Genomic DNA, 17,252 nt, shown 5'->3' with positions numbered 1-17,252 from the left:
GATAAGAAGGAGGAAAATGTTGGCATTTATTTTACTTCCTACTATTTTTTATAGCATAAAAGAAAAGTGCAATGGTCTTTTGTTGAATTTTAAGGCTCTGCTGGGCTGTGTTTACACCTATTGGAGACCCAGCATCAGCTTGTGCCTGGCATGGACTCTCAGTCCAGGAGGGCCAGCTAACACTTCTGATGCTCTTGGATCATTAACAACAAAAGCTATTAACCCCATGTCAAGCCTAAACTCAAAGGAGATATACTTTATGGTTTGAGTTCTCCCCAAATTTACTCCCCAGCTGTTATGCTCTTCCCATTCAAACCCTTCTCATTTCACAACATCTGCAAAGTGAAGCCCATTAGGCAAGACCAGCCCCAATTCCTCTGCAATGTGAGTGAGGCAATGAATAAAACATCAGCTCTACATGAATATTTGTTTCCCTGACTTCTGCAAAGCAGAAACAGTTTTTGACACAGCTCATGATCTCTTCATTTTGAAAAACCTTTGCTATACACAGCAAAATATCATAGGTCTTCAGTGAAAGGATTAGCAGCATCATATATCAGAGTCCACAGCTCAGACTGCAGCTCCAGAGTAACTTTAGCTTTTTATACTTGTCCAGTATGAAACCCTAACAAAGCCAAGGCTCAGAGACTATGACACACATATCAATCTCCCATTATAAAGAAAACAAATTTTAATATCTTCTTGCTGTTAGAATAGGCCAATAAAGTTGCACTATGGGGATGGATAATTTGCTTCTGTTGTCTCAGAGGCTCTATGAGACATTTTTTGCATTATTGGTAATGTCTCCAGTTCCTGCTTTTCCTTTCAGAGAGTTGTAATACAATTACTGTCTACTGGAGCACAAAGTACTGCTGAATGTCAAAGCTAAAAGAATATCAAGCATCACTCTATCATACTATTGCCTTTTATGTATTTTCTATTTGAAACTGAGAAACAGCAGCTGGAAACAAATCCTTATTATTACTATTAATTTTTGTTGGTGGGTGTTACAGCAGGGTTTGTTTCTCTGCCTGGGGTATTTTGCCAGGCCCAAGACCATAGTGACTGAGCTATACATAATAAAGGATTTCTTGCATATAAAGGAAAATTTATATGGAAATAAGTGTCTTTGAATGTCATCTCTATTAGTCTTCAGAGAAGAACTGAGAGACAGAGGTAATTTACAACCACATGAGTAAATAAAGTAACAGTGGAGCACAAGTTCACACAAGTGGCTCTCAATCACCCATGCCAGCTCTCTGCTAACACACTCCTTGACCAGTCCAGCCAGCCCTCAGGCCAGAAATGCCCAGGCCAAGGAAGTGCACTTCTCAAGGCCAGGCATCAAGTCCAAAGAACAATTGCTCCTCTCCTAATTACTTGTAGAGATGGTGTGGGAAGACCAAGAATCAGAACTAATAAAGGACACAAATATCTTGAGCTGGAACTCCCACTACAAAAGACAAAGTTTTGATCAATTACGTAGAATCACAGAATCATCAAGGCTGGAGAAGAACTCCGAGATCATCAAGTCCAAATTTGACTGAATGTGCCCACTAATCTATGTCACAAAGCACCACATCTATTCATTTTTTGAACACTTCCTGTAATGGTGACTCTACCACTTCCCTGAGGAACCTGTTCCAAAGCATAACCACTCTCTTTGTGAAGACATTTTTCCTAATATCCAACCTGAACCTCCCCTGGCACAACTCATGGCCATTTCCACTTGTCCTATTGCTAGTTGACTTGGGAGATGAGGACAACACCCCCTCACCACAATCTCCTGACAGGTAGTTGTAGTAGATATGGTGAAGTGGGAGGAAAATCGATTATGACAATTTTTTTTTCCTATTTATTGGGTAAAAAAAAATGAGCTGGCATATGCAGCTATTGCTGTTGCTCCCAGACAGTGACCTGGTGGAGCTGAGAATTAAAGCTCAAACATTGACTCAGCTCCAAAGCCCACACACCCTGCCACAACTGCCCAACCTTCTCAAAGCAGATTGTCCCATGATGTAATCCTATACAACAGGTGGAATTAGGCAAACAACATCAGTTACCACTGGTTGAAACTGAGCACAAAATTTTCAGCTCTTCCTCTAAAGGGATTATCAGCCTAACACTAGAACCACATTGGCAATGCAGTATCAAAGGAACAGACTAAATCAGGTTGGACTGTATCTGTCTCTCTGCATTTGCACAGATTTTATCTCAATGATTCTCTATTGACTTCCACTGACAATTCCAGATTTTCTTGGATGAATGCAGGAAGTCAGGCTTTGTAACTCCCAGCTGTCCACACTGGTTCTCTGTCCATTAGCAGACATTATGTCAGACAAGTTTCTAGTAGGAACATATGGATTCAGCTAGTGCAAAAGGGATTATATGAGAGGAGACTAAATTTTATGAACACCAAATCCTACTGGAGAGTTTTTTTGAGTTACAGGTACACATGAAAGCTCCATTAGTGCTGTATTATTGTGGGGAGGTCCCAAGACTGTGAAAGCATGGAGAAACTGTTGGGAGCACAAAAAGCAGTATTACATGGCCTGACCCTAAATACACACACCAGTGCCACTCTTGGAGGTTTAGTGACCCATGAAAACCACTCTCTTAATATCATACTGACCTCTAAAGGTACATCAAATGGCTCAACTTCCACTTCAGTTGAGTTCATCTTGTCTGAAGGAGAAGCTGATTTTCGGTCCTCTCCTGCTTTGTCAGTTTTGTCTTTTCCTTTCAGCGCTTTATCTTTAGATGACAATTTGATATCCTTGATAATGCTTGAAAACTTCGACTCACGGGCTCCTCCTGAAAGTATCTCCACAGCAATCTCAAGGAAGAGACGTCCCCTGAAGGAGACCCCTTCTCCAAAACCTTCATTAAGCTCCTGGTGGTCATCAATGAGGCTGTGGTTCCTGGGTGAGCCATAGAGATTGATCCAGGCAGGCCCGAAGGTAGGCAGAAACCCTGGAGATAAAGTAATTTTTGTGGCTTTTCTGTTGGGTATTAGTGTGCTCTCCTCACTGTCTGCTCCAAGAAATCTTGCCTCTAACATCCCAAAAGCCAAACCTGGATCTATTTCTGGGCAGTGAGGAATCACTTCACACAGAGCACTGCTTTGCAGGGCAATTCTGAGACACCAAGGAACCTCTGCCAACACCCAACCAACTCTGCTGGGTTGGAGCTCTTTCTCAGAAGGTGATGGTACCACACCTGCTGAGCAGAAGGTCCATTGCATCTCTTGAAAAAAGAGCTTGCTGCTGCAGACTAAAGACTGGGACAGGATGGGAGAGGATGGAGGGCTTCTCCTGTAGGTCAAACTCTTTCAAGTCTGTGCCACTCAATTTATACTCTTTTTTTCTTTTATTTTCTGGTTAAGGACAGAGATACACATTTAAATTGACAGGTTTAAGGAGTCACTGTGCTTTCATTGAGCAGTGATAACTGACCATGTTCCACATACAGGTCACACAACATAAGCAAGGCTGTGCAGGTAGACTCAAACATCAGTGAAAAGACTCCAGACAGAGAGTGTCTCCTCAAATAGAGCATAACACACTAGGTCATGGTGCCTCCCTGGGCTATGACAGCACCCAGCTGAGCCTTACCTAAACACTTTGCTTCCAGAGGGTAGATCCAAAACACAAGCCTGTTCTGCCTTTGATTTTTAGTTATTTTCAGTTTGTGGCTTCATTGCTCAATAGAAACTCACATGAACTATAAACTTACATCTGTCATCCCCAATGGATTAGAGTAGACTATTGCCACAGCCACACAGATGGTAAGAAATTATGCAGCACCCCATTAACAAGAACAACAATGTCAGACACTCCATGTGCTGAGCACAACGTAATATAATGTGAAATTAAGCAACAGAAGGTGTCTCAGAATCAGCACTTGAACTCTGGGCATCCCTAAATTAGGATTAGCCAGTGCCAAGATCCCATGCAAGTAGATTTTACCTCAAAGGCATATCCTGGAACAGATATTTTCCCCTTTACCTTTGTCACCATCTTGTTCATTTGATATTTTCTTCAAATCAATGAAGTGGGTGGCCAAGGCCACGTCATTCATGCTGCCTTCATCCCAGACCTGGATTTTGACTCTTCGACAGAGTGGAGGGAACATTTCTTTGAAGATAATCTGCTCGTGCCACACAGGATCTGCACAGTTCTTTTGCACGGTTGTCCGGCCCTGAAATGGAAGTCCAGAGAGGACTGAAATTTAATTCCAGAGAGGTTGAACTTTGGAGAATGGCAATGAGTACAGCAGAAATTGCTCTTAGCAGCATCTCTCTGGTCATTTTAAAAGCACAAATATGCTACCCTGAAAGCACTTTGGCTTTTCTATTAGCTTCTTCATTTTGCAGTCCATAGCTAATAAAAGACCACATTATGGCTAAAGAATTCTCACATGCACACAGCAGAGCCTGGAATAAAATCTAATACTTCAGGACCCTTATTAACAAAATGAATCTGTAAAGCCAGACTTTGGCATTTCTGCTACAAACTGCACACCTTCAAATGTCTTTTGAAATATCTGGGTAGTGATGATGCAATGCAGTTTTTTTCATAAAAGACTAAATTCACTACAGATTCCAGGCTGTGTGTACCAATGGGATTACCTTAAATGAGGTAATTTAAATGCAATTAATCTAGCATAAACTATGATTATTGTGGTTCATATGTCTGTGTGCAAGAGGGGCAGATCCTGGAGCTGTTCCTCCAAACCTAAGGAGATGGCAGGATTGTATCACAGTCTGTACAGTCACTGGCTATGGCAGGACTTAGATTTTCACATTAAGTGGAGAGAACTGAGTCAGAAAACCCACCAACGCTCTCAATAAAACCCTAATTTGCACACCAGTGTGCAAACTCACATCAGTGACCCATTCCTGTGTTCTTCAGCCCTCTATTGAACCTGAGGGTGCTGCATGCTCTTCCCTGGTTTAACCCACAGTAGTACTTTGCAACTTGGATTCATGACAAAACATGCAATCAGCACCAAGATTCTTTTTCTCATGCCTGAAACATCTAAAAAGGACTAACTGGAGCTGTCCCTAAGGCATCCTTGCACACAGCAAGCATTGCTGAATTAAAAGAATTTCCATTTTGATCCTTTGTTTATTTGCACCAATAATCAAGAGAGGCTCCCTGACACAGGGTTTCATGGTGTACCCCAGGGGAACCAGGCCCTGGACCTTCTCTGCATTCCTCTTCCACCAGAGTCAGAAGCCTCTCTAAGCAGTAATCTGTCACACCATGTTTGATGCTGAACTTGCCTAGGAGCAATGAAGCCGGGCAGCACTGCCAGTCTGCTAAAATCCTTACTCTACACAGGAAAGCTGAGAGAGTCCTGAATTTCAGCAGAGTAATTTAGAAATCAATACATAGCCCTAAAAGCCTGATTGAGCCACATTCACTGATTTCAGCCCTGCTCCCTTATTTCACTTGAGGGAGACCAGAACACAGCTCTTACCTAATCCCATGCTGTGTAAATCACTGTCTTGTAGCTCAGTGTTTTAGTAACAGTGCTACAGAACTCTCTTTCCCCTCCTGCTGCCTGCCTGTAACCCACTGCTGTGAGCCTGATATTAGATCTACTGGCATTAAATGCCTCCATTACTTTATTTCTGCATAATTTAAGAACTGAATATTTTCTGATGACCAAGATACAGGTTTTACCTAATTTATGTGACTGTAAGTTAAAGGACATCAGCATAATCACCTGCCTGTAGCACAGCTAATAGGAAATAAGGCCTACTTTTGTGATCAAGAGGATCCCAATTACCATTTGCCCTGCAAACATGACCACCACATAGGGATCCACAAGGTCCTTACTGTCGCCTATGAATGCTTTGGTGACATTGGCCATGATGCTAGAGTTCATCTTCGGAAGTCCTTCTGCTTTGTAAATTCTCACATAAAATCTGGCCCATGGTCTTTCAGATGGAAAGCCTTTGGGGATCAACAGATTCCTGAAAGGAAGAGAGAAGCTGTTGTCTTAAAATTGAAAACTTGGACAATGCAGTGATATTTTTTCCACCAGCACTGTGATCTTGGGTTAGCAAGCACTTAAGAAAACACAAAATGGTGTATGAATTTGCTTTTTCATCTGAACCAAACCAAATCTTTTTACCACAAGAAAATTATATGGCATTACTCAGCAAACTTTTCTATGTGATTTAAAATCAGGTCCAGTCAGATAAGGTTTTCCAGACGTTCAGTAAATTCTGAATATCTTCAAGGACAGAGATTTCCCACTGTCCTTGGGCCCCTGTTTCGTTTGACCATGTTCATGGTAAAACACAATCTGTTCTGAAATTTCATTGTTCTTACCTGCCTCCAAAGCCTCTCATCCTTCTACTGAAAAGAGCTACTCATCTGAAAAGAGCCTTTCTCTGCCCTCTCCTTGTATAATGCCCCTTTGAGTGCTCTCCTTTGGGCTCAAAAAGCCAACACCCACCACCTTTCCCCATAGACCATGTGCTCCCTCAGCTTGGTGACTTTCCACAGACTTGGTCCAGGTTGTCAATACTGACCAGAAACATTGCTTCTGTAAAATTTAAAGTATGCTGGTAGCACATTTACCAACTTGAACTTCTGTATTTTACAAGAATGATAACACACTTGAGTTTATCTAAGGATATGGAAATACCCATACACTCACGTCTGAGAGTGGAGGAGGAATAGGCTTTCCTCATATTCTTTCTTCTTGCTTCCCTTCTTTAAGAAATCATTAATTGGTTTCAGATCAATGAACATTCTGTCAGGGGTAATGTGGAACTTAGCCAACAGGACTGGGTCAATTCTATCAGCTGCAGAAAAGTGACCCTAATGTGCCCTTCAATTTAGATGAGAGGATTGTAAAAACTCTCTTTGAGCATGTGGGAGCAACCAGGTGTACAATGTTATCCAGCTATTAACCCTGAGTTAACAAGGAAAGGACTGAAATGAGATCAGAGACTTATTGAGGCCCCTAGTAAGGAAGAAAGCAGTAAAAAAAAAAAACCAAAAACAAACCAAACAAATTATTGCAGTACTTTTCAATCTGTTCCTCAGTATCAGCTGTTTTCTGTGTGGCTTGTATTGCATCACCTTTCCCCATCACACTGAGGTCACACTTCAGGTACCCTTTGGCTCCTGTCCTAATGTCAGCAGGGTCTGTGAGAAGTGCCCACTTGTCACAAAACTGATGACCTGTAAGAAGGAGAAGCTTAAACACTCAAATAGACGATATAAAATCATGCAAGTATTTTTCTCTTCACACCTGGAAAAGGTACATCAAACAATGTTTGTGCTGTCAGGAGGATTGTGCTGAAATGTATTTGTTTACCAGACACTTCTAGAGGGTCCAAAATATTTTGTGACCAAAAAGGCAAGCAAAGGATTGATCCAGAGCTTGTCAGAAACAAGTTTGTTTTCATCACTGTTTACTGAGATCCATGACTAAAGACCAGTGGAAGCCTGGGTGAGATTTCAGCAGCTGAACTAAGGCTGAGCCCTTATGAGGAAAGGCAACCTCTTTGATGAGAACTGTCTGAAGATCTCAGAACTCTGGCAGCAAAACCCTTGCTGAGTGCTGTGGCCACTGTAATGCTGGCAGAGAGCTGAGAAAGGGAAGGAGAATGGACGGCCATCAGAGAAGGAAGAATGAGCCAGAAGCACGTTCAGCTCCATCTTTCAAGGACGAAAATGTTCAAGACTATTCCCCCACAACAGCCCTTGCTGTAACCCTGCTTCAACAACCCTATCAAGAAAGGTCCTAAGATCTCATGTGAAGTCATTGGACATCACCTTGGGTGGGTAAAGGAATCGGAGGGAGAGACCACAGAGTACCAGGGATGTGAGCTCAAGATCAACCCTCAGACACCACCCTCCTGTAAAAGTGTGAGTGGGAGATACAGGACAGAATTCAAGACTAGCACAGCCTGAGCATGGACATGGACTGCTCATTGCAGATAGGCCATTCCTCTCTGACTCTTACAGGAACCCTGCAGAGAGGGTGGCCCAAATGACTCTACACTCTTGCTATAACTGTGTGATGTCTACAGCAAGTGGTTTAAATATGCTCTTTCCCAAAGAGGAAGAGACCATGTCACTGAGTAACTATGGAAGAAAAAAAGGTACATGTTTTGTGTATGGTTGGAAAAACTCCAAAAGAGAAGTAGGTGATCTTTTCTTAGGTTCAAATGTCAGAAAGCACTGAACAGCTCTGAAGAGGACAAATCAAGTGGACCCATGGTCACCTCTTTGTCATCTTCTCTCTCCTGTTATGATCTGCTTCTCCTCTTGTCTTGTGCTCTCCTCACCATTCCTTCCACTCTCCATCCTGTTCTCCCTCCCTCTGCTCTTTCTACCCCAACACAGGTGAAAGAGCTTTGGATGTTCTGTAGCAAATGAGTGCAGTTGGATTTTATAGAATATTCATCTGCCCACTCTGACCACTTAAAGAAATGCCATCCTTGAAAAGTGCTCCCCACCAATGGGCAGATTGCCAAGGTGTTTTCAGTGTTGAACTTCTTTCCAACAGTGTGGCTGGTACTCTGCTATCCAAATAGGAAAACAACTCTCCCAAAACCTTTAAGTTGGTGTAAACCACAACCATCTGAGTGGAAAAGCAGCACATCTCCCTCTCCTCTCCTTCCCTCCCTCAAATCTCTCTTAGCAGACAAAAAGGGCAGAAAATGCACCACTCACCTGGCTGAATGTACACCGTCCCCAGATCCACTTTGAAAGAGCCTATCAGCACACTCCCAATCAGTTTGTGGTGCATAACCTGTTAGAAAAAGCTGATTAAAGAATGTCAGGATCTCCCTTCACAGTCAGCCTAAGAAAGAGCATCCAAAGTTCACATTTGGTTCAGAGGCAATAAGCAGCAACACCCAGCACCACCCAAAACTGGGGGCACATAGCCACAGCAGATACAGCCAGTATGTGAAATATGTTTTTTGCCCAACAGTGTGTCAATTTAGAAAACAATATAATTGCATCTGAGTGGAATCACACAGGTTCATCCCAGGTCCCTGGGATAGAGTGCAGGAATTAGATCAAGATTAGAGCACCTGCTCCTTCATAGCAGGTGCAGTTATATTACTTATCCTGGCAGTTTTAGCTAAATCATAATGAACATAAACACATGGGATGTAACTGGTTTCACACTATGCTGCAGAAATCCTATCACTGTGCAATTGCTGAATTGCCATAAAATCTGAGTACGCTCGGAGGAGAAAGAATGTGTTTCTTGGCAGCATTTTAATGTACACATAAACCAAGAGAGTCATTTCTAATCTACCCCCCCATAATATTAATGAAATCAGAGAAGTGATAGAGATGTAAATTAGATGGCAAGCAGGCCCCAGTGAGTCTGTCTCTGTATTCTTCCTGCCAAGTGATGAATTTAATTTAATTTAATTCAAATTTAATTAATAATTTTCAATTGCTATGATTCCCAGACCTATGTATTTCCATGTCTGCTTTTCAAATACTTGCATGTGGTTCGATTTACAGACAAGGCAGAGGCTTCTTCTAAGGAAAGATTTGCTCTGGAACGGTATTTCTCAAAAAATATGTCTCACCTGGTTTCAGAATAGCTTAAGAAGGTGAAACCTATTCTTTGGTTGTGGAAAAGCCTCTGAAAGAGGCCGAATTTTCTGGAATACCTTGCCCAAATTGCAAAGAGAAACTAAGGTCTTTCAAGTCTACAGAAGGCAAATCTAAATATTGGAAGTAAACAATCAGGCCTCTGACAGCATTTCACATTCTCTCTTTGGACCTACACATTGCAGATAAGGATATTTCTGGATCGGAAGACTTCTGCAATTTTGCACTGGATTGGTCATGTGACTTTATTTTCTACACTTTTCAAGAGCAGGAGACATCCATTTCCAGGTAAAGATCACTGACACCTTCATCAAGATTCACCAGAAAATTCAAGAAGTTTCTAATTGCAATACAATGTTTTTCCCTGTTAAGGGCCTATGGCCACTGTGCCACTGTGACCTAGGGAACACACTCAGCTGTCCTTGGTAATTCCTCACTTCAACACAGAAGCAGTTTCTAGAGCTGAAAAATCAAGAGTGGACAAAGGAGCAATTTTACTTTATTATTAAGCTGAAAAATTAAATAACCTTCATGTGGAAAAGGAGTTAGTGAGAAGTTAGTGCTGCATGCACAAGTACTGCTTTTCCTCAATCCCTGGTGCTATTGGGTCCCATCATAGCACTGGAGCCTCCCTCCTAAGAGGTTGAACTAGAGTACATACAGGGTGGGGAGGAAGCCTTGAAATCTGTTTGGCTTCTCCCTGGAGCCAGGCAATATTACACCTGGAGGAAATATGTGGGAATGCCCAAATCAACAGATCCAACTGGGATAGATTAAAGGGGGAAAAAGGATGCAGCCTTTCTGTAGGGAAAAAACCCCACAAGCTTCTTTAAGACTCAGAACCAGGATGAGGGTACGTGGTGAGTCCAAAGTGGTGCTGTTGCATTGATGTTTGCTCATTTCCTCTCCATGACAGCCTGACCAGAGAGAGTTAAATGTTAAATGTGTAAAACTCACCCCTCTGTCCTGGAGGTTTGCTTTGTGAAAAGCAAATGCCCCTGTTCCACTGAAATGATGCAGGTTTCCACTCCCTGCAGTGCATGTTGTTGTTAATGCTGAGGCAATAGCTCACTGCTTCTATCAAACACTCCACATCTTTCCTCATCCTTTTTTTCCCCCAGTGTATTTTCTTCTAATGCAACAAAGCAAGTGAGCATGAAGTTTATAGCAAACACCCCTTGTCTTGTCTGAGGGGGAGCATCACATCCACACCATATCTAATTAAAGATTTGTGTCTTTTCACTTGACTGTAGGTGACTGAAGGATTTGCTTCAGATTTTCTGAATGAGCACAAACATGCATAGTGTTACACTGAGGAACAGTTCAGTAAGGGAGATACAGGTTTAGCACACAAGGGTCACCTTCATTTTACTATGGTAGCACTACAAGTTTGCTGAAATGTACAGGAAGAAAAAAATCTAGTAATAAGCAGGTGCTGGGAAATCGACTGTCTCATTTTTCTCTCAAATGCAGAGTTTGAATATAGCCAGACTAACTACTAAACTGATGGACAAGGGCACTAACCTATTTTGTTTTCCTTGAGATTCCATATGCAGATAAGTTCGTAATGGAGGCTGCCAATCTTTGCTTCTTCTTAAGTAAGATTCATGCTAAGCAAGTGCTGTGAAACTTTCCATCCCTCAGGGTTTCCTTCACTCCAAGCACACATACTTCCCCTCTTTGTTGCTATTCCCCTGATAGATTGCATTCTCCAGAACTATGTTGCAAGGTAATGAATCTCTGTTTTCAGTAGCATACATGAGCACTGCCCAAGGTTAGATCATGGTTCTTACTGAGCTTTTTCCTAAAGTCATTTTTACAAAGACCTTTAATTTCTTAGTGTTGCACCTTCATCAGCTATAAATAAAGTAAGTTTGCTGAGCCTGATGAAACTGTGCAGATACACAGCAGGGTAATGGTGACATGTTTTCCCACAACCATGTTGCAATCAGAAGAAAGCTGGCACTTCCCCCTCCACTACTGAATATATGGAATCTTTATCAAAAGAATGTGAGATTGGAAAGACTGGCCATATCTCAGAGAAAAATAACTATACATCCCCAGCAGGACCAGCAGCACACAGGAACTGGTGCCTTGGCAGTGTGCTGCTACACGAACCGTGTCTGAAACACCTACAGGCCACTGGCTGTGATATGTCACAGCTGTGAGGTGACATCTACTCCCATGCCATTGTCAGCCTGTAGTAAATTCTGTCCTCACAGCTGAGATCAGATCTGCAGATACCTTATGTAGTAATGAACTTCACATATCTGAGCTCTGAGTGTGGTACAGTGGATGTTAATGGAACTTTAGGATTCCAACTGTCAGTTCACTCCCAGCCCTGAAAACCTACTTGTCCAGTTGTCCATGTGTGAATGAACACATTTTATTCTGTAGCTGGGAAAAGTCACTCTGTTAGCAGCTCAGAAAAGGAAGTAGACAGTGATGTGTCCTATAGCTCCTGAGCCCTGCTTGTTTTTGTCAAGCTCAGCCAGCACAGATCTTTTCCTGGTGTACATTATTGAAATGGACAAAGCACTCCAGGGAAAAAGAGCTTTTCCTGGAGCAACAACTGTTGCCCTGTTTATTGCCAGAGAAATCTCTGACAAAATGGATGGACTTTTAGCAAAAATAAGAGTTTGTGAAGGGCACAGCTGTTGAAGTTTCCAAATAATACAAATACAGCACTGTCCAGAGTCTCATGAGATCTTTAATTCCTTAGCAGCTTTGCTACACATGGTGATGAGTTTTGGACAAGATAATTAACATGGCTCCATAGACTTGGCCTTCCAAACTGTGCATCATTATCTAATGTCCAAGCCCAAGAGCATGTGTGTCTTCTATCAGGACTGTTCTGAGATGTCACAGAAACATGGAATCATTTAGATTGGAAAAGATGGAGCCCAATCATTAACCCAGCATTGCCAAGTCCACCACTAAACGGTGTCCCCAGCTACTATATCCACATGCCTTTTAAATCCCTCTGGGGATGGTGATTCCACCCCTTCTCTGGGCAGTCCAGTCCAATGTCTGTCTACCCCTTCAGTGAAGAAATTTTCCTAATATCCAGTCTAAATTTCTCCTGGTCCAACTTGAGGCCATTTCCTCTTGGAATGTCCTGTCACTGGCTACTTGGGAGAAGAGACCAAGCCACACCTGTCTCTAAGCTTATTTCAGGTATTTGTAGAGAGCAGTAAGGTCCCCCTGTAGGACTTTAGTTGCAGTGAGCAGTGGAAGCAGCGCTGAACCCTTGGAGAGCCCTCCCATGCTAATAGAAACCAACCAGGGACACTCAGGCAGCCTGAGAGCCCCTGCTGAGGAAAAGTGTCTGCATTAGATTAGTTCCAATTAGTTAGAAACAGTTACATCTGAGGAACTGATGTAAACAAGAAGATTCAACTCAGCCATTTGAAGCAAGTGGGAGGTTGAAAATTAGGTGGATGAAGGCGGTGAGAAGAGAGAACTAAGCTGAATTTTCTCATTCTTCCTTGCAGTTTGCCACACAGCAATGAGTGTCCCTGAAAATGCAGACTAAATCCTCCTTTTGAGTATGTTCCTTCAAATCTCTGCCAGCTGACTCCTCCTCCTTACCCTCTCCTCTGTCCTCTTTCCTACTTCATGGTGACTTTCTAGCACTCTTTGTACATAAAAAATTTTTTAAACTACATTAAGAATCCTTTAGATTTGAAGTGACAGAAAAACAGTGACCTTTACTTACTGTGTTAAGCTTTCCTGGGTACTTACAGAGATGTTGATTATTTTGTCAAACAGCAACACCTGTGGTCCAACGAAATCGAACACGAAGTACTGTGGGAAGAGGGGGCAGCAGGTGAGAACCATCCCTGGGCAGGCAGACAGTGCTGTCAGCTGCATGGCTCAGCATTTTGTGTTTCTGCACAGAGCCCAGGTGAGATGCTGGGGTGCAGGGGGGCAGTGGTGGACAAAGCAAAATTCTTTCCTTGACCCTGATGTGTTTCTGCCATGGCCCAGACTTGTTTTCTACCCTATTCCTTGCATGGCTGCTCAAGACTTGCTTCACAAATGCCCATGGGCCTCAGTCTGCATCAGAAGGTATTGTCAAAAGGGACCTGTTGGTTTTGCCACCAATTGGAACAAACGTATGTCAAGGAAAGGCTGAAACCATGAAATAGTAGAGAAGGGAGTGGAGGTGGGGAGGGGTGCAGTATAGACAGAGCTCCTAAATGGATGATTTAAAAAACTGCAGCAGCAGTGGTGGTAAGGCAGAATGTGCTGGAGAGGGTAGGAAACAGGTTGGACAGACCTTGAGAAGAGAAAGAGCAAACAGGTCTAAAACCCAAGGGAGCTATTGCTGGTGCTTTGTCTCCTGGAGAGACATCCCTGCTCAGACATGGAGGTGCTGTAAATTTAATTCATCCCCTTATGAGCTACCAATGGCAGAGCATGCCCAGAACCATAGAGGAAAGTGTCTTTTTTAAGAGAAAGCACCTACTTCATTGTAGAAAGGGGCATTTGTGCCTTCCTTTACTGTTGTTTGCTTCTTCTCATCACCTATCTCGATGATGACCACAGGGTCGATGTTCTCGCCCACCAGCTGCCTGGCCTCGATGATGGTGATGGCAATCTGTGGGGCACAAGGACACCACGGACACTCCTGGGCTCAGGTCCAGCCTGCCTGGGGAATTCACAGTCACACAAGGGCTGTCACCCCCTGCTCACCTGGTAGTTCTGGGATTTCATCTCCTCTTCATGAATTCTGGTCACCAGCTTTGCCCTGTTTAAATGTCAGAAGAAGTCATTAGACATCTCTAGGCAAGAGCTGGTAATTGGACACACCCTGGAAAGACTTCTCAACAGTAAACAAGTATTATTTATGGCAGACAGCTTTGGTGTGAACTGTTGGGCTCTCATCAGCAGAGACCATCTCTGTCTTTCTCATATACTTTTTGATAGGGAAATGTTTTGTATCCACACAAACCTGTGCAATTACCTATCATGGCAATGATTTCACTTGTTGATCCCATCAAGCTTAACTCCAGTCCTCCCCAGACTGCATCCCTCTCCTGTATGAAAAGCACAACTACACAAGCTCTTTCCTACAGACATTGCTGTTCCCTTTGGCTTGTTTTGTTTAGCAGAGCTCCTTAGCACAATTGTGGCACACTCAGGATCCCTTTCAACCTCTCTCTGCCCTGGATAGCATCTGGTGATATCTCTGAGCTGGCCCAGGCATTCCACTCTGTCATGTGGGAGAGCAGGAGTGAAGGGATCACTGCTGTCAGCAAAGGGATTTTCTGTCAGATGTTTTGTCCAAGGTAATACCCTTCCTGGAAAACAGGGATCTGGAAAAGATGTTTAGGGGGATGTTAGGTAAGATACATGAAGGAGCACCTTTTCCTGTTTGGGCTTAAGTATCCAAAAGCACTGGACAGAGCATCACTGTTCATTAGGTCCTCCTCTGCCTCTTCCTGTCTTCCAAGAGTGTCATGGAGAAAACTTGAAATCTCATCATGATCACCTGATGAAGAAAACAGACAAGGAAGTAAAGCCCACATCTGATTTCTAGCAGCAAAAATCTCACTTGGAGAGGAGCAGTGAATTCATCATGATGAACTGAATATTTTATTTGTTTGGGTGTGCCAGTTAGAGCTACTCTCGTGGTCTGTGTTGAGCAGCATTGATCACAGCAGCAGCTCCCCTCCTGTGCAAAACCATTTCCTATATCCATGAGGCTGTGGCCACTTTCCTCACCCTGTGTGCACTCACAACAGGCACACACACACACATTGCTGAATAAATCTGCCAGCTTTATTGAGCCAGCCCATCCAGCCACCACAGCCCATGCAGGCTGTGTATTTATGGTTTCTAAAAGAAGAACTTCCAGAGGAATTACACACTTGTAGTAAATTATCTACCTGTAAAGTAGAAAAAAACCCCTCAAAAATGTGCCATCTCTCTATGGAAAGAGGCAGGCTGACATTTTTACTTTACTGCACCAGATAGAGCAGTATGAGCTCACAGAATCTGAATGTGAACTTCAGGAAACAGTTAATGCAAAAAGAATTACCTCTCTGTTTATTTGGGAGTGATAAGGACTTTACTGCCTGTTTTATCAGTGCTGAGTCTTGAGACACAATTCAAATGAGTTCACATGAAATTAGATCTAATATAATCCCCCACCACCTGCTCATCCCTGTTGAAATATTGATTTATGAGGCTTACCCAATGCGTCTTTGTTTGCAATAGTCAGCCCTTTCTCGCCTTTTTTTTTCTTCTTCAGCTTCATGCCAGCAAACAGCCCCTTTCTGAAACAGTAAAGAAAATTGATCAGCGCAGTATTTTCAAACTTTTCTCTGTACTGGATTCTAATTTAACTCAAGAAGTTGTTAAGAGGGAGTTTTGATTTCCTAGCAAGATCATTATATTCTGAATTTCCTTTTATCCACAGCAAACGAGAGAAACAAGAGAAATCTCTGACTTTTTGCTTCATCCAATGTAGTTTCTTTTTACAATTTGGCCATGTTCAGGCAAATATAATGTGACAAGAGCTGAAACTTCTGTTCAAACCAAGACGGCAAGATGCAAAGAAAGGAAATCAAAGATAAGTTTCCCATCTACTGACTTCCCACAGATGTAGTTCATTCCTTATGCCTGTGACAAGACCAGAGATAAAAGGCAGATTAGAGGATCCAGAACAAAAGCAGTTTTCCAATGAATTGAGATAAAGTCTTTTGTGCAAATACCCACTACACCCACGGTATCAGTGGCACACAGACCACGTAATTTAGGTAGTTCTCACTCCCCTTCAGCAGCAAAGCAATGAACAAGCCTGAACAAGGGTTACTCCTCAAGCTGTCTTAGACAGGTGTTTCTGCCTAGCATCAGTTCTTCCAAGAAAATAAATATGCCACATGTTTCAGAGGGAGAAATAATCCAATCTGCTTGAAAATTTTGTGCTATTAACAGTCCTGAAAAACAAACCAAGTGGTGACAGGAAACACATAGGGTTTCATATAATAGCAGCATTTTTCAGGTTCTTTGTTGGCCACAAGCATGCAGTGACAAACATTCAGCAAATTTTCTTTCCCCTGTCATTAGAGGATTTGTTTGTCTAAATTCTTGTAGGTATAAAAATTTACCTGCAGAAGCACACAGTCCAATGAGCCAAAACAAGCAGGCACCTACAAGCTGAGTAAATCTGATAGTGACCAGTGCTCAAACATCTGAAATCATCTACAAACTCAAGCTGTGGAGGAAAAGATACTGCAAACTGGAAAGGGAAGCTGGTAATGTTTAAAGGTTGTATTCAGAGCAAGCAAATTAAGTTTACTAGCCAGCCCAAGAGGAATGTCAGCAATGTAGGGTACAATAGCAGAGAATGTACAACTTCTTTGTGCCAAAAAAATCCCAAAATGTGATCAGTATGAGTGGAAATGCAGCACCCAGACAAAAACAGGCCTCAAGCAAAGTAAGAGTCAGAGGATGGCTGCAGGAAATGGCCAATAATAAAGCCTGATTTGTTAACTGGGCTGTCAAAACACTTGAAACTGCCTAAAGACAGAACTGCAGAAGGTGCCACAGGGTAACAGAAAGAGAACTGGCCAAACTTTGGATGACTGCATGGTGCCAAGAGCAAAATCCGTCTTTGAAGTACACCACATTTCT

At 42.6% G+C, this 17,252-nt stretch overlaps 1 protein-coding gene across 1 annotated transcript in view; it reads right to left on the bottom strand.

Annotated features, from left to right (window-relative positions):
• Positions 1-17,252, bottom strand: part of FER1L6 (fer-1 like family member 6) — a 64,700-nt gene that overhangs the window by 40,706 nt on the left and 6,742 nt on the right. The window contains exons 2-11 of the mRNA XM_018914829.3: positions 15,810-15,892; positions 14,979-15,105; positions 14,307-14,361; positions 14,080-14,211; positions 13,353-13,415; positions 8,706-8,784; positions 7,049-7,205; positions 5,797-5,983; positions 4,008-4,200; positions 2,633-2,973 (exon numbers count right to left, since the gene is read on the bottom strand). Coding sequence (XP_018770374.2) covers positions 2,633-2,973; positions 4,008-4,200; positions 5,797-5,983; positions 7,049-7,205; positions 8,706-8,784; positions 13,353-13,415; positions 14,080-14,211; positions 14,307-14,361; positions 14,979-15,105; positions 15,810-15,892 — 1,417 coding nt within the window. The remainder of the gene's footprint in view (positions 1-2,632; positions 2,974-4,007; positions 4,201-5,796; positions 5,984-7,048; positions 7,206-8,705; positions 8,785-13,352; positions 13,416-14,079; positions 14,212-14,306; positions 14,362-14,978; positions 15,106-15,809; positions 15,893-17,252) is intronic.

The sequence above is a fragment of the Serinus canaria genome, chromosome 2 (assembly GCF_022539315.1).
Source record: "Serinus canaria isolate serCan28SL12 chromosome 2, serCan2020, whole genome shotgun sequence".
NCBI lineage: Eukaryota > Metazoa > Chordata > Aves > Passeriformes > Fringillidae > Serinus > Serinus canaria.
This window is presented reverse-complemented; position numbering and strand designations above follow the sequence as displayed.